Source organism: Scyliorhinus torazame, chromosome 1 (genome assembly GCF_047496885.1).
Source record: "Scyliorhinus torazame isolate Kashiwa2021f chromosome 1, sScyTor2.1, whole genome shotgun sequence".
NCBI classification, from domain to species: Eukaryota; Metazoa; Chordata; class Chondrichthyes; order Carcharhiniformes; family Scyliorhinidae; genus Scyliorhinus; species Scyliorhinus torazame.
The window spans coordinates 312,764,757-312,790,954 of record NC_092707.1 but is presented as its reverse complement, the minus strand read 5'-3'; the positions used below and the strand labels follow the sequence as shown (position 1 = coordinate 312,790,954).

Genomic DNA, 26,198 nt, shown 5'->3' with positions numbered 1-26,198 from the left:
TCTGCCCCCTCCCCTATTATGAATTCCTGTGCATACAGTTAATAACAGGAACCTGTCATTAACCAAAAATCAAGTTCCCACAAACTGTACAAAATGCTGAATTTGTTCCCAATGTGTCGACAGCAAGGGGTAGAGGAGATGAGCAGACAGAAGAGGGTGGGTCAGTGATAGTAGTGAGAAGTGGTAGCGAGGGTAAAAGTTATAGATAGACTCGTGAAGAACTAGGGATGGTTCCAAAGAAAGTATAAGTGATAGAAGGGGTGAATGGTATGGGAATGGGTGGCAACTCCCCCTGCAAATCCCACTTGAAATGTCACCTTGCAGCCATTAATGGCTCCTTATTCTCATCTCAGCCACTGCCTCCTACCTGAAAGTGTTGAAGATGTTAATGAAAAGAGAGAAAAACTGTAGAGTTGACAACATAAATAGCTGACACCATAATAACTTACCATATCCAATATCATGGGAGATAAATTAGTATATACAGTTAAAACATTCAGCTCAAAATTCATGGTCTTTTCAGGGAATTTTTCCCATACCAAAGAAATTCCAATAAAAGTAAAAATTCACCCTGTTCAGTTAACGCCATTTTTAAAAATTCATGTTGTATCATGGAAATACCCCACTCAAAACGCTACACAGCACATGTACAAATTATTCTGTATATAATCCGACGGATTAAATAAAGATTTCAATTATCTGCAAGCAGGATTACGTTAGGTGTCATACTATTTTTTAAAAACTGGTATAAACCCCCATCAGATTTTACCCTTCTTCAGCTCTGTGGAAGAGTCACACACTCGAAACATTAACTGTTTATCTCTCCACAGATGCTGCTGGACCTGAGCTTTTCCAACATTTTGCTCTTAGCAAAAAAAATAAATAAAAATTGCATTTATATAGTACTTTTCACAACCATTGGCCATCTCAAAGCACTTCACACCTAACAAAGTATTTTGGAAGTGTAGTTACTGTTGAGAATGGCAATGGTTGACATTTAAAAAAAAATCTCTTTTAGGATGTGGGTATTGCCCGCAAGCATGGAGTTCATTAACTCATAATAATAATATTTATTATTGTCACAAGTCAGTTTACATTAATACTGCAATGAAATTACTGTGAAAATCCCCTAGTCGGGTACACGGAGGGAGAATTCAGAATGTCCAATTCATCTAACAAGTCTTTCGGGACTTGTGGGAGGAAACCAGAGCACCCGGAGGAAACCCACGCAGTCTCAGGGAGAACATGCAGACTCCGCACAGAGCGACCCAAGCGGGAATCGAACCTGGATCTTTGCGCTGTGAAGCAACAATGCTAACCGCTATGCTACCTTGCGCAGTTTAGGGATGTTACCTGAAGGAAGGAGGAGTGATGGTACCCTCTCTTACAATCATCTTCCATTGCAGTCTGATGCTTCTTTCAAACTAAAAGATTTCTAATAATAAATCCACAGCCATTCAAGATTTAGTACACTTTAGTACTGTACTTTTCTTTGTTAGTGACTTGCAAGACCAGCACAGTGGTGGGGGACTAAAGGCATTTAAACCAGAACATATTTACCAGCCTTTTTTTCCCATACTTTAACAATTCAAATTCTAAAAAAGGCCATCATGGAATTTCAGTTTACGTTCTATGGATTTTCGACTACATTATTAACGATCACACCACTGTATGCAGAACCATATAAATAAATGCAGAATTAATCCGAATTAAAACATAAGCTAAATCACTGAAAATCTCTGAAGTTCTTAAAACAATAGATACAAAAACACAGGAGGGGTAAAACACTTGCAAGAAGAAACACAAGTTTGGGGTTAAGCATTCAATTTCAGTCTCAATGTCAAAACGCAATTAACACACCATAGACATTGATCAGAAACATACTTGCTTACACAATGGAAAAACAATCTTCCGATAATGCAGTTTTTGCAAGGGAGAATGAAAGACAGTAATAAATCAAAATGTATTTGCCTTAATATGTCGATTTTATATACTGGGTTAAAAAGGACTCAACACACATCATGTCATCTGTCTATAAGCTACTTGCAAAGTTCCAGTTTGTCTCTCAAAGTTAAAATTGGAATGGCATAACTTATATCTATTCAACCAGTTAATTTAGCAGAGTATACAGTACCTGACAAATTTTCTCCCAGATTTCATCACATCCAGCCTTTTCTTGGAAACTGAGTGCCAAATCGTAATTGTCTGCTTCTGACCAAACAATCAATGTATCCTATTTTACGAGAGATCACAAGCGATTGTTAATCTGCAAAGCATTAACTTTTTTTTAAAAATTACTCAATGCAAAAGGCAGTGAGCAATCTCGCAGCTATTAAATTATGACCATATTTTTAAATAATCAAGTAAACACATTACTGTGCAATTTAAAACGAGCAAATAACAGAGTTACTGTAAGCTCTGCACGTGACTTTAAATTACAAAATGAGTGTTTTCTCGGGGTGGCTCCCTTTATCCCCCTTCATACTTAAAAATATATTTTTTAAACCTTTCCAACGTGTGCAACATTTTACACAGCTTACTTGCTGCTTCTGGTACGCAGTGTTCGGATTGATTTTCGATTCCAATAAAAGCGAACCTAAAAGGGACGGAAAACAAAGAATGAACACATTTTGTTCACATTCCCTGCACACACTAGCTTCTATAGTAAATATCATTTAAATGCACATCCCCCTCCCCTCCCCCACCACACGTCACATTCACACACTTTCCTGGCCTCGCCACAATGCCAACGTTTGGCTCATCTTTCACTCGGGGTCATTTGCAAACTCACGATTCGAGTGTCTAGGAAAACAACAACGCCTCGGAGCAAAACAAGAAGGCCCTGGAGGTTTTTTCCCCCCTTTTGCTTTTATAAAAACCAGCCGATTGCTTCTTTTACAAAGGGGATGTAGCTATACATACAGTGCAGAGGTGAAACGGTCCGGCTCCAAGCTGTTTCCCTTCTTTCTTACCGTCGGACTCGGCTCGGACCAACAAGGACATTCCATTCAGGCGATCGACATAGGTCGAAGACACATGCCCCGTGCCCCGGTCGTCCCATTGTCGGTCCTCGTTCAGCGTGTACACTTTCACCCGCCTCCGCGTATCCGACATGTTTCCTTCGCTCCGCTTCTTTATCTCTCCTGCTTCTTTTTTTTTGGTGCCACTTGGGGAGGGGGGGACCGCCGTCGCGCTCGGTCCTTTCGCTTCTCGTCTTTTTCTACACCGTCACCGCCGCGATTTTACAACGGTGGCAAACACAAGCAGAGAGTGGCGCGACATGTTACTGCAAATAAATAAAGGAATGCGGCGGAAAAGAAAGAAAAACACATTAGGTACGAAATCGTTAATGTTCGGATGGGTAGGGTAGGCCAGGCCCGCCTGCCTTCCTTCCTTTTCCTCCCTCAACGACTCCCCTCACCACAGCACAACATCCGCCATCTTGTAACCCGATCCGGGCGATTCAATCGCCGCACGGGGTTTCCTACTCTCAAGCGCAGGGTCAGAGCGCCGCCACTCCAAAATACTGACGTCACCAACGCTTAAAGAGATAGCAGCCTCCATACCTATTTGCATTTTTTAAAGGCGCCACACTTACCTCTTCACCTTCCCAACTAAGTTCATTGCCATTTCCCTCCAGGCTTGGGAGTCCGTGTTTTTTGCATTGTTCAGAGAGTTTGACTGGAAACATTCCAAATCTCTCAATGCTTCTTTCCATTCTTCAAATAATGTCTGTATAGAGTTTCTTTATTTGGCATACGTTTTCAAGAGCTATGACATTCACTCATTTTGAATGCAGAATATAAATGTGAAGTGTATTGGGGATAAGAGCGATGCTGACTTTACCCCAACACCTGAAAGTTAACAAATACTGTTTAATTTTTCAAGTATATGCGTTTGGCAAATAACAGCTTGATTTTTAAAAAAAATACATAGTGTTGAAGCTATTAATCGTGCACTCCTCAGGACAGGTGTAAGAGTGCAAAATTTCAAAGGGATTATGAGAAAAACAGTGCTGATACTTGGCAAATCGGCTCTGATTGTTTGAGATGTTACCATGACACTAGGGAGCGATTGTCCCATGCTTTGGTTTATTCAAAAAAGGTGCAATGTCTGGACAAATTCCTATTGCTTGCAGAGGACAGACCTCTGTATGTGAATATTTGTAGCTTCTAACAAGTGTAAATGGGCCACAATTGCAAGTCAGACTGATCATCTCGAATTGATCGTTGGTGTAATTCTTGGTACAGTCAGCGTTGCAACCCCTGGCATATTTCCGATATATGGATGACACGTTTTCTATATTTGAATCTGAAGCTGCATGCAAGACCTTCCTCATACACCTTAATGCTGCCCATCAGATGCTCAAATTTACCTTTGAAATGGAACAGTCTAACAAGCTCCCTTTCCTCGACACACTTGTTGAGAAATTCACTTGGGCTCTCTACTGCAAGCTGAGCTTCATTGGTTAATGATGTGGAGATGCTGCCGTTGGATTGGGGGGTGGGTGCACAGTAAGAAGTCTTACAACACCAGGTTAAAGTTCAACAAGTTTGTTTTGAATCACTAGCTTTTGGAGCGCAGCTCCTTCATCAGGTGAGTTAAGAGGTGGCTTCTACAATATACTTTGTTCTATATCGACAAAGTCAATGATGCAAGCTGATACTAAACCACACCGACCTCCTCAGAAGACAAACAAGGGACACAACTGACAGAGTACCGTTCGTCATCCAGTACTTCCCCGGTGCGGAGAAACTACGACATCTTGTTCACAGCCTTCAACATGTCATCGATGAAGATGAACTTCTTGCCCCACATCCCCACTACCTGCCTTCAAACAACCGCCCAACCTCAAACAGACCATTGTTTGCAGCAATTTACCCACCCTTCAGGAGAACAGCGACCACGACACCACCCAACCCTGCCGTGGCAACCTCTGCAAGGCGTGTCAGATCATTACACATTAGAACACCACCCACCAGGTACGCGGTGCATACTCGTGCAACTCGGCCAACGTTGTTTACCTCATACGCTGCAAGAAAGGATGTTCCGAGGCATGGTACATTGGTGAGACCAGGCAGACGCTGCGACAAAGGATGAACGGACATTGCGTGACAATTACCAGGCAAGAATGTTCCCTTCCAGTCGGGGAACACCTCAGCATTCAAGGGCATTCAGCCTCTGATCTTCAGCTAAGTTCTCCAAGGCGGCCTTCAAGATGCGCAACAGTGTAAAACCGGCGAGCAGAAACTGATAGCCAAGTTCTGCACGCATGAGTGTGGCCTCAACTGGGACCTTGGATTCATGTCTCATTACATTCACCCCCCACCATCTGGCCTCGGCTGGCAATATCCTACCAACTGTCCTGGCTTGAGACAATTCACATCTCTTTAACCTGTGATTATCCCTCTCTCCAGTTGCTCCATCTGGACCTGTAAACACTTAATTACCTGCAAAGACTCACATTCAAAGCATCACCTTGCATCATTGACTTTGTCTACATATGTGGTTGAGGAACCACCTCTTCACTCACCTGATGAAGGAGCTGCGCTCCGAAAGCTAGTCATTCAAAAAAAACCTGTTGACTTTAATCTGGTGTTGTAAGACTTCTCATTGGTTAATATAAGCATTGTGACTCCTACAGCTGCATGTGCTAAAAGATTGGCCTTATTGGCAATCTCAAAAATAGGACCCAAACCATTTGCTCACCGTGCAATTTGACATCAAAATAGGGTGCTTCAAAGTTTTCTCTGGGATAATGACGACTTTGATCAGATCGTTGTTCACTGTGTGTCACACGTATCCCGAGATCACTGAATTCACTTTTCTAAAGAATACCTTGGGAGGCTCTGAAAAACAAATTAAAACCTTGGGAGGACCGTCATTTTCACTCTCTGTATCCGCCCCGCCAATTACAATGGGAGCACGTCCCACCTCCGAAGATCCCCCCTCATCTGATCTACCAACCGACCCAAATTCAGCACCCACTACCATGTCATCTGAATGCCCAAATACCGAAAGCTCCCTCCCTTGAAAGGCATCTCCCCTAATCTCTTTACCTGGCCCCTCGCCTGGATCGCAAAGACCTCACTCTTACCCATATTCAATTTGTATCCCGACGACCGAATTCCTCTAATATCCCATTTATCCCTCCAATCTCCCCCCAGCGAGTCTGATATGTACAGAAGTAGATCGTCCGCGTAAAGCGAGACCCTGTGCTCCACCCTCTCATACTATCCCCTGCCAGACCCTTGACGTTCTCAATGCCAATACCAACGGCTCTATAGCCAAGGCAAACAGCAGTGGGGAAAGTGGACATCCCTGCCTCATCCCCCGGTGTAATCTGAAGTAATCTGATCTCACCCGATTCGTCTGCACACTCGCCCCCACCGGTGCCTGGTATAGCAACTGGACCGAGTCCACAAATCCCTGCCCAAACTCTACCGCCCCAGGACCTCCCATAAATAAGTATTCCCACTCCACCCAAGGGCCTTCTCTGCATCCATGCCCACCACCACCTCAACCTCAAGTCCCTCTGGATTACACTAAGAAACCTCCTAATGTTGGTCGCCAGAGCCGGTGCAGACTCAATGGGCCGAATGGCCTCCTTCTGCACTGTAAATTCAATGATAATCTATGATTAATCTAGGACAAAGGTTCGGCACAACATCGTGGGCCGAAGGGCCTGTTCTGTGCTGTATTTTTCTATGTTCTATGCTGCCCCTTAACAAATTCGGTCTGGTCCTCCCCTATTACCCCTGTGTTGCAGTCTTCGATCCTTGTGGCCAGGACCTTCGCCAATTAGTTTGGCATCCACATTTAACAGGGACATCGGTCTGTATGACTCACAGTTTTCCGGGTCCATATCACACTTTAAAATGAAGGACCTTACCAGCAGCGGTCCCAACACCCCCAAGAACTTCTTATAAAATTCCACCTGGTACCCATCCGGACCCAGGGCCTTACCCGATTGCATCGCCTCCAACCCCTCTACTTCATCTACAGGCCCTCCACCAGCTTCTCATCAACCTTCGGCAAGTCCTCCCCTCCCAGAAACCGCCTCATCCCCTCTTCCTCGGCTGGGGGTTCTGACTCGTACAATTTGCTATGAAACTCCCTAAACACCCATTCACTCCCACCGGGAACACCCCATTCACTCCCGCCGAGTCCAAGACCGTGGGCTGGGTTCTGCGCACCCTGACTCCGAAATCGCGGCCGGCGCGGGGGGGCGGAGAATCCATTTTCCTGCAAGGAATCAGGTCCGGCAGCGGTTCCCTGATTCTGCGGGCCCCGAAAAGTGGCGTACTTGGTGAATACGCCGCCGAGGTCCTCCTGGGGCCATTGACAGAGGCCCGCTCCGCAATTCTCCGCCCTCAACTGGCCGAAGTCCCGACGACATGGGTCTAATATGGTCCACCCGATCGGGATACTCGCGTGGCGGCTGTGGACTCAGTCAGCAGCCGCCCTCGTCGGGGGCGGGCCCATCGAGGGCAGGGGGGGCCTTATAGGCAGCCGGGAAATGTTTGTGCAGGCGCTGAGGGTCGGGCACGTTGCCGATCAGGGGAAATTTATTTTTCAGTTCCTGCTCCGCGGTCCAAGTCCGCCATGGAGCACGGCGCGGCCACTGGAGGCCGCTGCCGTGCGCATGCGCGGCCTCCGACCGGACGTACTAGGTTTATTCCGGGTCCCTGCTGGCCCCCTGCAGGGCTAAGAATTTGGTCGAGAAGATCCCCTCCAGGGTGCAAAGTGTTGGTGTTTTTCCCACCCAGTGACGCCAATAATGTTGCACTGTTTCGATCCCAACAGCATCGCCAATACTGTGGGTATTTCTATTTATCTTGGTGAACCACAAGCCATCCCTTATATCGATCAAATGACCACACAACCAGTTAGTTAGTTCAAAAGATAGGGGGCAGAATTCTCCCCCCCCCCCCCCATGCCGGGTGGGTGAATCGCCGGGGCGCAGCGCGAGTCCCGCCACGCCGCCCCGGCACCCGCACGCGATTCTCCCAACCCCCCCAAACCGGCGCGGCGAGAATCACAGCTGGCCGCTCGGAGAATCGCCGCTCGCTCTTTGTAACGGACGAGCGGCGATTCTCCGGCCTGAATGGGCCGAGCGGCCTGCCCAACACGACAGGTTCCCACCGGCACCGTCCACACCTGGTCGCTGCCGGTGGGATCAGCGCGGGAACACTGGGGGGCGGCCTGTGGGGGGAGGGGGGGGTTCCTGCACCGGGGGGGGACTCAAAAGGTGTCTGGCCCGCGATCGGTACCCACCGATCAGCGGACCAGCCTCTCTGAAGGAGGATCTCCTTTCATCCACCGCCCCGCATGATCCATCCGACATCTTGCGGGGCGGCCGCGGGGAGGACGACAACCGCGCGTGCGCGGATGACGTCATTTACGCGGCGCCGGCCGTGTCATTTACGCGGCGCCGCTTTTATTCGGCGCCAAGGCCCGGAGCGCGTAAATGACGCGGCGCCGCTCCTAGCCCCCCCCCCCCCCGGGGGCGGGGGAATAGGGGACTGGGAACGGCCTCCGACGCCGGAGTGAAACACTCCGGTTTTCACTCCGGCGTCGGCACTTAGTCTCCCGATGGGAGAATTGCATCCAGTTTATTTACACACACAAGAGTTATCTCAACATGCAAACACAATATCTACTACGAGTTAAACTACACCTATCAGCTACAATAACCTGTACTTAACTTCAGGGCGATCGGCACTGTGCAAATGGATAAGGCCTCTATCTGGATTTCACTTGGCTGGTTCGAAGAATGTGGCTCTGTCTCTGCTGGGCTCATCCGTCAGGTAGCGATCGTTGGTTATGAACTTGGCTGGCTGTTCCTGCTACAATTGGGTTGGCACAGGCCGGATCCAAAAGAGACAGAACACATGGCTGTGCTCTCTTTTATCCCTCTGGGATTTTGCGCTCTTTGGGGCGGTCCTTAACCTTGGACCCAATAGTTCGACAGGGCTCTGATCACTGTTTTTGATTTCAGCCAATAAAGGGGCGGGTGCTTGGTGGTTGGGCGGGTCCTTAGTGGTCATTGACCTTGGCAGTTGGGCTTTCTGAGTAATGGGAGTGGCGCCGATCAGTCTGTGGCTGTACCGGTTGCTTGATTGGAGTTCTACTGCCCTGGGAAAATGGGCCATCAAAATGCAAACGAGCGGGGGTTTCGATCAGGTCTGGTTACCTGTGTTTCAGATACACAGGCTCTGTATCTGTCTGAGTCCTCGGTTGGCCATAATTCCCATGGTCCTTTGCTGGTGGCCATCTTAGATGGCTACATTCCTCCTCTTGATTCTGAAGAGTGGTGGATCACACTATTGATCCCTGTTCATCCTTGGCGGCCCGGTCACCCTTGGTCAAGGCAAGGTTCTACTCTACTTTATCTTATGGTTTGGGACATTTACCTAATTAATACATTCATAAATTAATTCATCTCTAACGGTTACTCTAATTCAGGTCACTATAAAACATTTTATTTATCTGCACAGTTGATCTCTAGCTAACGCTATCTAAGCTACTCTCATGCTGCTGGTGAATATCAAAGAACTTATATACAGTACAAAATTTAAAACAGCAGCATCACATTTCTACTTAATCCTAATACAATTAAAGAGGTACATGGTTTATTTTTAGCAGCAATTGTTACATGAGTTCAATTTTGTTGAATTCCAAAGAAGGGGGATCGGACTGTATATATCAGGGAGTGGGAGGCTTTTGCTCATCATTTACGGAGTCGGAGCGTCTGAATGACACTGCAGATTATTGCAATTACTAGCAGGGCCTCTACTATGTATGAAAGGGGGTTCCATTTGGCAATGTTTTCGCACCAGGTGGGGGTTTCGATGTCTGTCTTTATGTGTGGTGTAGTGTCCGTGCTGGTGGTGGCCTGTTGTGTGGTAGTGCTCGGGGCTGGTGTGTTTGTTAAAACAGTCCGTTGTGCACACAGTTGCAAAAGTCCAGCGATGATCCAAACGCATGTCAGCAATCCTTGCTTCATCCTGTGTCTTCTGTTTTCCGGGTAATCCTGGGGGTGCAAGCATAGCATCTGTCATTATCTTTGGTTAATATCTCGTTTTATTAGTCTTTCTCTTCTTACTCCAATTACCCGTTATGATTGTCACCATGTGTGACTCCCTCATTTTCTTTTTCAAAATACCATTTTGGAGAGACAAGAAATGCAAAAATTCTTTAAAGTACAGAGACTCTCGCAGCTTGTGGTCGATGCGGGGAGTGGGCGGACAATATATTTGACCAGTCTTTTCTTTACTTGAAACCAGTGGTGGTTGAGGCTTATCTTAACCAGCCGAATTTCAGGGCGGCCAGTTTTATAGAGTTTCGTCCCAGGGTTCAGAGGTAGTTTGTGTGTAGCAGTGCGTATAGCAGCAATGATCAGCAACCAATTGTGTCGTATGTATAAATAGCATGTGGGGAACCACCAGGGGGTCGCGGAAGGTAAAGGAAGAAGGGGTGAGCGTACGGAACGTGGCAAAATACATTCTTTATACCACAACCAAAGAGAGAGTAGGGAAGGTGAAACTAAGGCCTGCCAAAGGCAATGCAAAATGTAGAGAACCATTCCAGAGTGTATAAAGTGATGGGAACATGAGGAGCGTGAGTGCCGCTGCGGGATAAGAATTGGTGGAATCCGGGTAGGGCGGGGGTTAGTGCCGTTACTCCACTACCCGAGCTTAACTGACCGGATGCATTTGGGGTCCTCAGGTAGGGCGGGAATCAGTGCTGTTACTCCCTACCTGGGCGACCTGGGTGGACAGTAAGAGTTTGTAGTCGTGTGGAAACTTGGCATAAAGACTGGGAGAACAGTGATCTGTTTCTCGACAAACTTGTGCCTTTAACTGACATTGGGTATCTTACCCTCGGATCAGAAGAGTAATTGTGTGTCGGACGACATGAATTAAAACCACGTAGTAGAAAAAAGAGCGAAAAAGGTGGGCAGGCTCCATCAGAACTTTGGACACTTTAATATTTAGGCGGTGTCTCTTTCTCATCATCTGGACACCTCAGTGTTCTGTACCAAACAGTGTTGTAAAAGCATTACCAAAACGAGAGTCAGTATCTGAATCATCACCATCTCCCGGTTGCCAGACTCGCATCTACCGTTTCTGTGCCTTGGCCGCGTGGGCCGTCGGATAATCCGAATCGTCGTGCCTTACCAGTCTGCAAGAGTTGTTGTGGTGCCAAAGAGGGGCTTGTTTGTCGTGAGGCGTAGGGGCGGTGGGAGTGGAGGGCAAGTTACTGTGGTCGGGCGGTGGCTGTGGCGGTGGCTGGGGGAGGGCATATAGGGGGTCAAAGATATCTAAGTCATGGTTCCGGGGCCTGGGGTGACTCGGGGCAGAGAGATCGCGCCAGTGTTCAGGGATAGTAATAACATCTGGGAGGCTCTCGCTGTCGTCGGAGTCAAGTTCAAGGTGAAAGTCCGTACCTGTGGGCGTAGACAAAGGATACATGCGGACATGGCTGGGGAGGGTTGTCGATGGGCGGCGTGTAATTGTCTCCTATTGCCAGAGAGATGTGGTGGGAATGGCTACATTGTGATCCGTAGACTTTGAGTTGGTTGATGTGGAATCAACCAGTTTCACCCTTGGGATACGTTATCTTGTACACAGAGGGGCTCACTTTGTTTGAAATGGAGTAGGGTCCTGCAAATTTGGGGGAGAGGAAAGAACTGGGGTTGTAAAGTGAAACCAATACTTGATGACCGACTGTGTACTCTACGGGGTGGACGGTTTTGTCAAAGCAGGCTTTACTCTGCTTCTTTCCAGCGCCTAATCGGACAGCTGGAGAGAGTTGTGCCGCTTTAATGTTATCTGTAACCTGTTGTACTGCTTTTTCGTGGGTGAGGACGGTTACTGTGGGGCTTGCCAGATTGAGGCCTAATAAATATTCAATACCCTTCATGGGCTATCCGGTCATGAGAGTGTGGGGGGTGAAACCTGTGGAACTGGAAACGGTGTTCCGAATAAACATGTGAGCAAATGGGGGGACTGTGTCCCACGTGGTATTGTTCTGTTGCACCATCTTCCTAATGGTCGCTTTTAAAGTTCGATTCATTCTCTCGACAATGCCGCTGGATTGGGGGTTATATGCTGTATGGAATTTCTGCCTGATCCCAAAAATTGTTAAAACATTTTGCATGACTCTGCCGGTGAAGTGGGTACCTTGGTCTGACTCAATGCTGCGGGGAAGACCCCAGTGCGTGAATATCTGATGGGTCAAAATCTTAGCGGTGGCCTTTGCTGTCTTTGTCCTTGAGGGAAATGCTTCTACCCATTTAGTAAAGGTATCAATTACAACCAGCACATACTTGAAACCGTTTCTGCAAGGGGGAAGGGGGCCAATGTAATTGATTTGCAAATTTGTCCAAGGGCCATTCACAGGTCGGCTGTGACGTAATGATCCTTTCTTTGAATAACGTTCAGGATTGTTCTGAGCACAGATAAGGCAATTCTCGACATAATGGGTAAGATCGCTTTTTAAATCGGGCCACCAACACAAAGATCTTACATGGGCAATGGTGCTGCCTATCGCCTGATGTCCGTGTCCGTCACAAAATTGGTAAATGAGCTGGTTTCTGTCCTGGGTGGGATCCACATAAATTCTGTTTTTTAAAACTATGCCGTCCTGTACAGTCAGTGCGTCCTTCCATTTATCATAGGGGGCTGGGAAGTTGTCGTCTAAAACCTGTTTGAGGGTGTCGTCTGCTTTTTGGGCTTGAGATAGATCCTCAATATTGGTCTGGGAAACCTGGACTGAGTGTATCGGTTCGCTTTCGGGTGGCTGCCACAAGTGACCATGGCGTGATCCTACTTTGGCTAAGGCGTCTGCCTTTACATTACCGGGTGGGGAGGGGCGATGATGGTTTCTCACTTTAATGATGCCATATGTGCGATCTGAGGCTGTCTTGAGAATGTGCTTTCACAATGGGGCAGAGGGTAGGGGTTTTCCGTCGGCTGAAACAAAACCTCGAGATTCCCACAGGCGCAGGAATTCTGTCGGAGTGTATGTCTGCGGGGATTGGAAAAGAGTCGGGGTGCTGAATTACATAGGCTACGATTGGAAGTTCTGCTGCTTGTGAACCTAGGTGGCCGGGCAATTTTAAAGAGATCTCTTCTAGTGGGCGTCCCTGCTCGTCTTCCACGTAAATTCCACAACCAGTAATTCTAACTCCATTTTCGATTGTGGAGGAACCGTCGACATACATTTTTCAAGTATCCCCTGTGGTTTGGGAATCCTGTGTCTTACTGCCTGCTCGTGGGTGTAGTGACTTTGGGATAAAGGGTCCTGTGTGGTGTTGGGCTACTATGATCTGGCACTCATGTGGGGTCCCTGCAAATTGGAGATTATCGGCCAGAAATGTGTGGGTTTTGGTGCGTTTTACCGTAATGTCCCTGCCTTGTAATAGGAGTGTCCAGCGAGCTGCTCTGATTTGGCTGACTGAACCGTCCTTTAATCTACCGTCTAGTAATAGTTGCGTGGGGGTGTGCTCGGTCAAGATCATGACTGGGTTGAGGCATGTGATGTACGCAAAGTACTGTACTGCCCAAAAGACTGCAAGCAAGTGGCGTTCACAGGCTGAGAATCCTTGCTCTACGTGTTCTAATACTCTTGAGGCATAGGGTACGGGTCTGAAGTGATCATGTTGTTCTTGCAGGAGCACTGCTGATAGGGTTCGGTCGGTGGTTGCTACTTCGATGGCATACGGCAAGTCTGGGTCTGGAACTTGTAAATCGGGGGCTGTGCCTAGGGCATGTTTTAAATTGTCTGTGTGCTGCGGAAGCCATTCCCATGGGGCGTTCTTTTTAAGGAGCTCTGAGAGTGGGGCTGCTTTGGCGGCAAAACCATCTATATAATTTCGGCAATATCCTACCAAACCTAGGAATGACCGGAGTGCAGTGACATTTTGGGGCAGGGGCAATTGACAATGGACTCGATTCGTTTTTGCTCAATTCCTCTCTTCCCGTGGGTGATGATGGTGCCTAAATAAAGAACCTTTTCCTTTAAAATCTGGGCCTTTTGGGGGTTGACCTTACATCTGATTGATTGCAGTAGGCCTAGTAATTCCGATAAGAGCTCCACATGTTCCTCTTTTGTGTCCATTTGCAAGAGCAGATCGTCTACATATTGTATTAGGCATTCGGGTCGGGAAAATTTCGAAAGTCCGTTGGCCAATTGTCGGTGGAAAATGGAGGGGGAGTTATGGAATCCTTGTGGGAGGCATCTCCACGTGTACTGCTGCCCTTGAAACGTGAATGCGAATTTATACTGGCAGGCCCTGTCTAACAGGATGGACCAAAAGCCATTGCTGATGTCCAGCACTGTGAAATACTTTGCCTGTACTCCCTGTTTGAGCATGGTTGCGGGACCCGTGGCAACAGTGGGAGCTGCTAATTAAGCTGCTTATTAAGTTGGGGAGTCCGAACACCGTCAATCTGTGGAGTTAAATGCTAAGTCGTCTGAACAGGCGCTAACATTATGCATGGGCCTAACATTGTTCCTAGGTGGGGGGGGGGGGGGGGGGTTTGGTTGTTGGTATCGTTGATGGTTCGGGGGGTTTTGTCGGCAATCGCGGGCATAATGTCCTACGTGGCCACAATTGTAACAACCTCGTGGTGCCTGTGCCCTGGGGTGCTCTCCCTCGTGTCTACCCTCGTTTATCCATGCTGGGTCCTGGCTAGTCCTAACTGGGTGCATGTTTGCTTCTATATCGTCCTGATCTGTCTGTCGGTGTAGGGTTTGTTCCCATGCTCTAGAAAGTCGTTTAAGTACCCAAACTTCATTGTGTGTGTGGTCTGCGGGGTCGTAGTTGACACAAGCCTTTTGACCTGTGTCTGTGGCATGCGAGACGAAGGTGCGGGACCATTTAGTGGTGTCCTCCTCATTTAGGTGTGCGCAGTTCAATTGTCCGTAGACTGCCATAAAATTAATCCATAGACGACCAGCAAATGCGGTCGGATGTTCTCCCTTCTTTTGCCTGCAGTGATTTAAACCCTCGACTGGATCTCCTTTGTTATACCCGATGGCATCTAATTTGGCTGTTTCCATTTCCTGTAGGGTTCCTCCTGCTACATTTTGGGGTTCTGGCAAAGCTGATCTTAGAGACTGGCTAAGGCTCATAACTATTAGCTTTACTTCCTCCCTCTCATCTAGGCCGTACATAACTTTTTGTTGGTGCACCTCCTCAAAGAAGCTGTGCGGGTCTACGGTGGGCTGGAATGGACTAATTTTCATGCAAGCTCCTCTTAATTGGGTTATGGATAGTGGGGTGGTGTAAATGATATCAGGCTTCTCCTGATCCGATGACTTGCGTTGTGTGGTAATTGGATTCATGGGAGTCGAATTGTGAGTGGGACTGTGTGATGTCAGTGCAGTTGGTGCTGCGGGTGCTTTCCTTTTTGGGGCGTGGGGGGCTCGATTTTGATTTCCCGTGTCCTCTTTGGGCGCTTTTGTTTAACTCTTGCCAATCGGGGGTATCTTCCCGTAACAGCCTCCCCGAACAGGTGCCGGAATGTGGCGACTAGGGGCTTTTCACAGGAACTTCATTTGAAGCCTACTTGTGACAATAAGCGATTTTCATTTCATTTCATTTCATTCATTTCATTTCCTCATCTAAAACCTGCCCAAAAGTGTACCTAAAGCCATTCTGTACTGAGAGTAGCGACTGTAACTTTTCTATCTTCTGTCGGCATTTAGCATGGTCAACGGTACTCTGCCTCTGTTCCTTAGTGGAGTTGTGGAGCGCTCTCAAACATGCTTTTAAATCTGAGCATTTGCCAGTTAGGTGGGGGGGGGGGGATGTGGGAGGGTGTGCAGGTGGGAGGGGGGGATGAGGGAGAGTGTGCAGGTGGGAGGGGGGGTGAGGGAGAGTGTGCAGGTGGGAGGGAGGGTGAGGGAGAGTGTGCAGGTGGGAGGGGGGTGAGGGAGAGTGTGCAGGTGGGAGGGGGGGTGAGGGAGAGTGTGCAGGTGGGAGGGGGGGTGTGGGAGAGTGTGCAGGTGGGAGGGGGGTGTGGGAGAGTGTGCAGGTGGGAGGGGGGTGTGGGAGAGTGTGCAGGTGGGAGGGGGGGATGAGGGAGCGGCGTGCAGGTGGGAGAGGGGTGAGGGAGAGAGTGGATGGTATCGTCCATCCGCCGATGCCACAGGTCAGCAGCCCTGATATGGCAGGACGATGACGAGGACACGGCCGCAGGTTGCATGTGGCTGATGGGCACGGGCGAGTGGCACACTGGTGAGCAGTACGGTGTGAACTGACCGTTGGGCGCAGACACCTCTGTGTAACATGTCGTTTCTCTGCCCCCCACCACCCTCCTGCAGGTCACCATGTATGCCAACCAGATAGCGATGTTTACTGCCGTGGTTGGAGCCGCAGTTCTGGAGTTTGCCATCCGGCAGCGTAGAGTCGGACGGCCCACAGTGGCTGCAGATGCAGCGGTTGCCGGTGCAGCAGAGGGGATGGCCGCGGAGTGGCCCGTCGTTGACGTGCAGGCCGCAGGCGCTCAGGACCCGAATGTACAGGGGGATGCCGAGGGGAACATTGACCACCAGACGGCGCGGAATGCAGAGGAAGTGCTTGGGGGGGGAGCAGGAGGAGGAGGAGGAGCAGGTGGAGCAGGAGGATCCACTGATGGTGATGCCAGGGCGCCACAGGCATCCAGCAAGGCCGAGGGTGTACCGTGACAGAATGTCGTTCGAGGCCATAACGGACATCACATGCAGGAGGAGACTTTGGTTCAGCAGGGAGACGGTCGCACATATATGCCAGCTTGTGGCGCACCTCGCACCACGTGGAATGGGAGGAGGACACGCGATACTAGTCTCCGTCAAGGTGACGGTGGCCCTAAACTTTTATGCGACCAGTTACTTCCAGGCGCCGAACGGGGACCTATCCGGGATATCACAGGCATCGGTCCACAGGTGCATCAGGGCCGTCACCGACGCCTTGTATGCCATCGCAGACAGGTACATTCAATTCCCTGAGGACCGAGCACAGCAGGAAGCAGAGTGTGCCACCCTGACCTGCCCGCTCCCCACCAGATGCGCCAGGGACGGAACGGGGGGAGGCCGAGTGTACCGGAACGTCCCTTGATGGAGCTACCGGGATGGGCCCCAGAACCTCCTCCTCCCTCGGGGAGCCCGGTGGCCCCCGGGCCTCACTGTGGGACGGAGATGCGCTCGGAGACATGCCCCGTCGCACCACCGACACCTGGCGCTGCCAGTCCTGGAGGCCTGCAGCGGTATCAACCACGGTCCGAATGTTCGCCGAGACGGAGCCCAGGGCGTGCCACATTCCTGCCAAGGTCTGTGCGATCTCGACCTGTGAGTGCCGACGGCATCCATCACGTGCGCCAGGCGGTCAATGCTCTCCGCGACAGACTGCTGGGACAGTGCCATCGCTTGCTAGGACCGGGCCATGGCATGGTGAGACTCAGCCAGGGCCCCGAGAGCGGCGGCAATGTCCTGTTGGCTCTGTGAGATGGCTGCCTGTGAGAGGGCAGCTCTCTCCTGGGCCATGGATGACGCGTGCACGGTAAGCCCAACACCTTGCAGAACGTGACCCATGGCCGAAACTCTTTCACCCATTGCCTCCACCGCGGACGCCACCCGTGCGGTGTCGGCCTGGGTGGCTGCGATGAGCGGCACCACTCCCTGCTCCTGGACGCGGATAGACTCCTCCAGCTGCGTGTGCAGGTCCTGGAAGATGGCCCTCATCCCGTTATTCAGTCCCTGGGTGTCCACATGCATCGGTTGTCAGGGTGGGTCAATTACATCCAGGATCCCGGGAACCGTCTGGGTGGCAGCTGGTTGCTGGGCCTGGGCTGCCCTCCGACCGTCCAGCCCCTCGGCTGCTCCAAACTCCACCTGCTGTACCGGCTCGGCTGTGGGGTGCGCACCAGACAGTGACCCGGGAGCCTCATCACTTATCTGCCCAACCGAGGTGGGTGTCTCTGTGATGGTGAACGGTGTGGGAGACAGCAGTGCCGCAAGCTCGAGGTCATCATCCGTCAGGAGGTTTGGTGTGTACTGGTCCCCCTCATGGCCCGGCGCAAGCTCCATGCGGGCCATGTCGTCTTGACCTCCAGTTCGATCCAGCGGGTGTGTGGCCGTGATGTGGGCTTCGGCATGACTGTCCACCCTGTGCCCCTCACTAATGTCTGTCCCGGTGGTCTGAGCGTCCCGGTCCTGCGTCCCAGACTGTGAGGTCTGCCCTCCTGTCCGACCGACTGCCAACCTCTGCCGTGCGTCCCTGGGTGCAGTTGCGGTCGGCGATGTTGCGCTGCTTCCTGGGCGAGACGTCCCTGAAGGTTCGGCGGGTGGCCCTGGGGAACATAAAAGATTCGGGGTTCGTTAGACATGGTGGCCCGGGTGTATGGTGGTTGGTGGGTGCACAGTGTGAGGGGGGAGGGGATCGGGGGTGCAATGGCCAGAGTGTGAGGGGGGATGGGATGGGGGGTGCAGTGGCCAGAGTGTGAGGGGGGATGGGATCTAGGGTGCAGTGGCCAGAGTGTGAGAGGGGAGGGGATCGGGGGTGCAGTGGCCAGAGTGTGAGGGGGGAGGGGATCGGGGGTGCAATGGCCAGAGTGTGAGGGGGGATGGGATCGAGGGTGCAGTGGCCAGAGTGTGAGGGGGGCGATGACGGGTTGGGGGTGGGGAGGACATGCAGGGTTCTCTCACTTGCTTCTGCGCCTCCGACCTGGCATGGCGCGACCTCCCGGGTGGCAGATCCCCCAGCGAGGTCCAGGGCCCTCTGCTCGTGAACAGTTAGGGGGTGCAGGACCGGAGAACCCCCTCCGGTTCTCATGCGCTCACGTTGGTTGTGCGCTGTCTTGTCCTGGGGGGAGGGGGTCGGTGGTGGGGGTTGGATAAAGCATCACCATTAGGCGGGTATCATCAGGGCATGACAACATTGTTGCTGGTTCAGGAGACAGCACGCCATGGCTTCGCTCCAGGGGGGGTCCCGGGGCTCATGTGGGTCGAGTAGATAGTTGGGCACCGTGACCCCCCCCCCCCCAACCCCCCTGACCCCCCCAACATCGCCCCTGATGCCCCAGTCCCCCCCAACACTCCCAACCGCCCCTGGTCCCCCCAAGCACCGCCCTTGATGCCCCAATCCCCCCAACACTCCCAACCCCCCCCACCCCACTTCCCCCCCCCCCCGCCCCCCCCCCACCCCACTTCCCCCCCCACCCCCCCCCCGCCCCTCCGTGCCGGGGCACCCTCATGGCACTTACCCTGGCAGCCCGGGTGAGGTCGTGCAGCTCCTTGCGGCACTGCTCCCCCGTCCGGGGGGTCTGCCCCACAGCACTGACTGCAGTGCCCACCTCCCGCCAGCCGCGCCTTACCGCGCTGGATGGCTGGCGATGCCCACGTCTTGGGCAGAGGGTGTCCCCTCTCCGTTCCACCTCATCCACCAGGGTGTCCAGGTCCGTGTCCCGGACCCTCGGTGCGACTCTTCAGGGCTCAGCCATCTCCTCTCTTCTCCTCCTGGTCCTCTGTGCGCGGATCGCGCAATTCATGACGCAGCGCCGCGTCATTCGGGCGTCGCGCTGTGACGACGCGGCCTTCGCGGCACGCCCCCCCGAGGTTCTCGCGGCCCCGATCCTAGCCCATTTTCGGGCCCTGAATCGGTCGGGATCGGGGCCGTTCGCGCCGTCGTGAACCTCAACGGCGTTCACGATGGCGTGGGCACTACGGCGCAGGAGTGGAGAATCCCGCCCCAGGTGTGGTGCTAGATTGAGCATCACCAATAATCCATGAATGGAATCAAAATGGAATCTTCAGAGATCCTGGGCTGGATTCTCTGCTGCCGGGATGCTCCGTTTTACCGGCAGCCCAGGGGTTTCCCGACGGCGTGGGGCTGCCCCACAATGGGAAACCCCATTGACCAGCCGGCAAAACGGAGAATCCCACCGGGGTGCCGCACCAGAAATCAGGGGGCGGGATTCTCCGACCCCCCGCCGGGTTGGAGAATCGCCGGGGGCTGGCGTGAATCCCGCCCCCGCCGGTTGCCGAATTCCCCGGCACCGGAGATTCGGCGGGGGCGGGAATCACGCCGCGCCGGTTGGTGGGCCCCACCCGCGAATCTCTGGCCCGGATGGGCCGAAGTCCCGCTGCTAGGAGGCCTGTCCCGACGGCATGGATTAAACCACCTCTCTTACCGGCGGGACAAGGCGGCACGGGTGGGCTCCGGGGTCCTGGGGGGGGCGCGGGGCGATCTGGCCCCGGGGGGTGCCCCCACGGTGGCCTGGCCCGCGATCGGGGCCCACCGATCCGCGGGCGGGCCTGTGCCGTGGGGGCACTGTTTTCCTTCCGCCTTCGCTACGGTCTCCACCATGGCGGAGGCGGAAGAGACTCCCTCCACAGCGCATGCGCGGGAATGCCGTGAGCGGCCGCTAACGCTCCCGCGCATGCACCACCCTGCAATGTCATTTCCGCGCCAGCTGGCGGGGCACCAGAGGCCTTTTCCGCCCGATGGCGGGGCGGAAATTAGTCCGGCGTGGGCTTAGCCCCTCAAGGTTGGGGCTCGGCCCCCCAAGATGCGGAGGATTCCGCACCTTTGGGGCGGCGCGATGCCCGACTGATCTGTGCCGTTTTTGGCGCCAGTCGGCAGACATCGCGCCAATACCGGAGAATTTCGCCCCTGGTGTGGCGGGACGGAGAATCCCGCCCCCTATCTCACTATGACCCTGAACCTCCAACTATTGTAACGGCGGATACATCAACAATAAAATGGGGTCCTGTGCTATTCCCGGTCCAGAGTGATGGGGCAAGACGACCTGTCTATTACACATCAAGGTCCTGAACTGAGACTGAACAGTGCTATGCTGTCAAAACAAGAAGCCTTCACCACGACTTGGGAATGTGAGAAAATACCTGATTACATCTTGGGCCTACAGTTTAAAATTGAAACTATTCACAAGCTGCTGGTAACCTTGTTGAATATGAAGGATGTAGCAAAGATGTCACCCCGAAACCAGAGATTCAGATTGAGGCTCATGCGTTATGACGCTACTACAATTTACATACAGGGTACATACCAGACATTGACTGGCACTCTGTCACGGATACCTACCAACTATCCAGAGCAGGAAGATACAACTTTCACTGGAGAGCAAGTTCTTCACAATCATGACCACTCAACACTTGCCAGCAAGAGCACGGAAGTTGCAAGAGGTTACTCAAAGGTGAGATGAAGAGCATATGCAGATTCGTACATATTGCATTGGTGAATGGCCACAGTACATTCCAAGTAACCCCTGAGGCAGTTCTTTGAACAACATTGTCACATTAGCATCATAGATGACCTCTTAGTCCATGATGAGCGATCGGTGGTATCATAAGCTTTCCGCCTGAAAGCCCTCCAGAAGATTCACCAAGGACATCTCGGTATTACCAAGTGTCAAGTCAGGGCACAGCAGTCAGTATGGTGACCTGGAATTTCGCACTCTATTGATAAGGTGCTCTCCAACCACATCTCCCAGCACCATTCATAGATGGGGCAGGAAGAGCCACCCTTCTCTTTCACATTGAGGCAATGGAGAAACCTTGGTATAGACCTATTCAAATTCAAAGAGGGACGGCAATGTGCTGAGTGGACGCACACCCAGGTGGCTCTCCTCCCAAATGAACCCAACAGAGGCAATTTGTCGAGAATTTTGGCTTAAAAAGCCCACCAAAACCCAGCCAAAGGCGAAAGACACATAAATGGAACATGCCTGGTAATAATCAGCAGAGGGGACGGCGAGATATTAGGAGCAGCAGCGAAGGAAAGGGGCAGGAGCTGCGGGCGTGCAGGCGGTCGGCCCCATGAGGTGAGATGGAGGTTCAGGCGAACCAGGAAGGGGAAAAGCTGGCAAACCGAACAGCAGAGCAGGAACAGGACCATCCTGCCCATCCCCCCCCCGAACAGGGGGAAGAATGGAGAAGCGTGCTGAAAAGGGAATTAAACGCCATGAAGGAGGCGATCAGGATGGAGATCCACACAATGGTGAAGGAGGTAATGTCGGAGGCGACAAACAAAATGCAGCGAACTATAGAAGGCCTGGGAAGGAAGGTGGAGGTGCAGGAGAAAAGAATCCTGGAGCTGGAGAAGGCCGCCCTGGACCAGAGCGACAGGATTGTAGCTCTGGAAACCGAGGTGGGGAGGTTGGTGATGACCCAGGGAAGCCTAAGAGGGAAAGTGGAGGACCAGGAAAAAAGGTCCAGATGGCAGAATGTCCGAATAGTGGGCCTGCCAGAGGGGATAGAGAGGAGAGACGCAACAAGCTACTTCGCCCAAATGCTGGGAAAGCTAATTGGGAGGGAGGGATTTCCAAACCCCCCAGAAATGGACAGGGCGCACAGGTCGCTTCGACCTAGGCCCAAAGCCGGGGAGCAGCCCAGTGCGATTATCGCGAAGCTGTACCGGTTTAAGAAAAAATCTTAAGGTGGGCCCGTCAGACAAAATTGTGCACGTGGGAAGGGAATGAGATAAGGGTATACCAGGACATTGGGGCAAACCTGGCAAAAAAGAGGACCGAGTTCAACAGAGCAAAATCAGCACTCTATAAAAGTAAGGTGCGATTTGGGATGTTATTCCCGGCCAGACTCTGGGTAACATTCAAGGGAAAGGAACTGTATTTCAACACCCCAGCGGAGGCTGCTGTGTTTGTTAAATCGAACAAATTGGGGGAGGAACAAACACAACAACAATGAAAGCTGCAGGAGCGGAAAAAAGGATCAAAACAAAGAGCGGTGGACAGACTGCAAACAGCGACAATAATATCACGAACTGTATGCAGATGTTTCTGTTTTACGAGAAACTGTGCTGCCTTGTTTTCGGGCTCGTCTCTTCCCTCAATGTGATGGGCAGAGCAAGGGGAGCGAGAGTGAGAAAAGCAGGCAGGAGGGTGAGATAAGAGGTGGAAGGAGGAGGGTAAAGCAGGGCCAGAGCTGGACAAGTACTGGGAGGGGAGCTACCGTACTAGCGAGGAGGGTCAACACGGGAGGGCAGAAAGAAAGGAGGGACACGGTGCATCTCCCAGGGGAAAGGGAGCGCCTGGCACAAAGAGGGGACGGGGACGGGGCAGAAGAGAGGGAAGAACACAGGGGGGAAAAGAGGGACAGGGGCTTGGTTGGGAGGGGTCGGGGGAGGAGCGCATAACAAAAAAGAAGCAAAGGGAAGGTTGAGGTAAAGAAACAGAACGGACGCAGGTTTCGGCAGGCATGGAGCAGGGTGAGGAACCAAGACGGCGCCGCAACCAGCCACTCGGGAGGGCATCAAGGGAGACCCCGAAGTGCAGGGGCGCATCCACGTGGCATACACATAGTTGGTGTCCATGTTGGGTGCCCCCTGGACAAAGGGAAACCCCGGAGCACTGGGTCCCAACCTCATGGTGAGAGCGGTGTCGCGCCATCTTGGGCGGCTCCCTAAGGACGGGAAACCCTGGAGTGCAGGGGCTCGTCCAACAGGTAAATATGGGTGATCCCAGGATTGTTATCTGGAACGTAAGGGGACTCAATAGCCCAGTGAAAAGATCCAGAGTCTTTGCACACTTAAGAAGCCTAAAAGTAGACATATTCTACTTACAAGAGACACACCTGAGGGTGAAGGACTGACTGCTAGTAAGGAAGGGCTGGGTGGGACAGACATGCCATTCATGTTACAGGGCAAGGGCTAGGGGAATGGCAATACTAATCAACAAGAAGACGAGGTTTACAGAAACCAAGACAGTTATGGACCCAGGGGGACGGTACGTCATGGTCAGCGGTGTCCTGGAAGGGGCACCGGTGGTACTGGTAAATGTGTACGCTCCCAACTGGGATGAAACAGAATTCATAAAGAAGACCATGGCGGAAATCCCCGACATTGACACACACCGACTGATCATGGGGGGTGACTTCAACTGCGTGCAGGACCCACTGACCGATCAAACTTCATAACAGGGAAAAAGAGTGGCATGGCGAGGGAACTAGGAGCATTTATGGAGCAGATGGGGGCGGTGGACCCATGGAGGTTCCTGCACCCATGAGAAACGGAATTCTCATACTTTTCACAAGGGCACAAGGTGTACACCCGTATCAACTTCTTTGCAGTGGGAAAATCGGTGCTTCCAGGGATCACGGGAGCGGAATACTCCATAATTGTCATCTCCGACCACGCTCCACATTACATGGATGTGAGGTTGGAGACAGACTGTGGTAGTATGTATTGGGGGTCATGTGGGACTGGAAGCCCTAATGTCATTGGCTGACAGATCCCGGGTCCTGGTTGGCCGTTGACCTCTAGCTCCGCCCTGAAGGCGGAGTATAAGAAGCCGGAGTCTTCCCCCGCAGGCCAGTTTACTATCGAGCTGCGGGGGAACAGGCACGCTTAATAAAGCCTCATCGACTTCACTCTATTCGTCTCACGGAGTCTTTGTGCGCTACAATTTATTAAGCGTGCCTAAAAAAGACTATGGAGCTCAGGATCATTCCGGAATGCCTGAGGATCAGCCCCCACGCAGTGAACGCGGCAGCAGCCTTCAAGCACTGGCAGACTTGCTTCGAGGCCTACCTCAGAACGACCACCGGCCGGGTCACAGAAGACCAAAAACTGCAGGTCCTGCACTCGAGGGTGAGCACGAAGATTTTCTCCCTCATCGAAGACGCGGAGGATTTCCAGACGGCGTTCGCAGCACTGAAAAGTCTCTATGTCCGCCCAGTTAACCAAATCTACGCTCGCTACCAGCTCGCGACGAGACGGCAAGCTCCCGGAGAATCGATGGACGAATTCTACGCCGCGCTGCTGATTTTGGGACGAGCCTGCAGCTGCCCGTCGGTGAACGCAAACGAACACACGGACATGTTAATGCGCGATGCTTTTGTGGCAGGTATGCAATCCTCCCAAATCCGCCAAAGACTTCCAGAAAAAGAGTCACTAGGACTCTCAGAGGCACGGGCCCTAGCAGCCTCCCTAGACGTGGCCGCGTGTAATACCCGCGCCTACGGCCCCGACCGCGCGGCAGCCCATTGGGCCCCGTACGTACCTGTCACGGCAAACCCCCTACCCCCCCCCCCCCGGACACCCCACAGGCTTGCGCGGTCCAAATGCCGAGTCGCACCGGGGGCGCCCGCTGTTATTTCTGCGGCCAGGCGAAACACCCCCGACAGCGCTGCCCGGCCCGCGCAGCTATCTGCAAAAGCTGCGGGAAAAAGGGCCATTATGCGGTTGTGTGCCGGTCCCGCGAGGTCGCCGCTGTCCCGGGAGCACAGGGAGCCCTGCAAGCCGTTTACGTGCCCCAACCCCCCCAGCACGCCATGTACGACCCGCAGGCGCAGCCGCTCTGGGTCCCGACCACCGCGGTCCCGGGAGAACAGGGAGCCCTGCACGCCGCTTACGCTCCCCAACCCCCCTCCCCGCAGCCCATGTATGACCCGCCGCCGGCGCTACCGCTTTGGGTCCCGGCCAACACTCTCCACGGAGAGGAGGGAGTTTTGCGCGTCCCTAATGCCCCCCCTAACCCCCACCCCGCGCCCCACGCCTGACCCGCCGGCGCCACCTACTTGGGCCCCGACCACCGCTGTCCCCGGTGAGGGAGCTCCGCGCGGTCCTAGCGCTCGCGGTCCTAGCGCTCGCGGTCCTAGCGCCCCCCAGCGCACCATGTGCGACCCACAGACGCTGCCATTTTGGGTCCCGGCCACCACGAGGGGAGGAGGGGCGCCGCCATCTTGGACCGCCCCAGGCCTGTACGACGCGTGGGGGTGACCATTTTGTCCACCCCCGCCGCCATCTTGTGACCCCCCAGCCACGTGCGATGTATGGGGTGGCCATTTTGTCCATCCCCGACGCCATCTTGGACGACAACAACGGACCCCACTCCACTACTACAACCACGTCTCGCTTCAATTACGCTCGATCAAGCTCGGCCCCGGACACTCCAGACGACGACGACAACGGTGCTAATAAACGGCCATGAGACGCCATGCCTAGTCGACTCCGGGAGCACGGAGAGCTTTATACACCCCGACACGGTAAGACGCTGTTCCTTGACCACCTATCCCAGCGCACAAAAGATTTCCCTAGCTGCAGGATCCCACTCCGTACAGATCCAGGGATTCTGCATAGTTACCCTAACGGTGCAGGGGAGGGAGTTCAAAAACTACAAACTAAACGTCCTTCCCCAACTCTGTGCCCCCACCTTGCTGGGATTAGATTT

At 52.6% G+C, this 26,198-nt stretch overlaps 1 protein-coding gene across 1 annotated transcript in view; it reads right to left on the bottom strand.

The window, feature by feature from the left end:
* LOC140423947 (serine/threonine-protein phosphatase 4 regulatory subunit 3) overlaps positions 1-3,471 on the bottom strand; it is a 65,503-nt gene extending 62,032 nt beyond the window's left edge. Inside the window, exons 1-3 of the mRNA XM_072507825.1 lie at positions 2,973-3,471; positions 2,541-2,596; positions 2,135-2,233 (exon numbers count right to left, since the gene is read on the bottom strand). Coding sequence (XP_072363926.1) covers positions 2,135-2,233; positions 2,541-2,596; positions 2,973-3,114 — 297 coding nt within the window. The 5' untranslated portion in view covers positions 3,115-3,471. The remainder of the gene's footprint in view (positions 1-2,134; positions 2,234-2,540; positions 2,597-2,972) is intronic.
* Between the last annotated feature and the right edge of the window lie 22,727 nt (positions 3,472-26,198).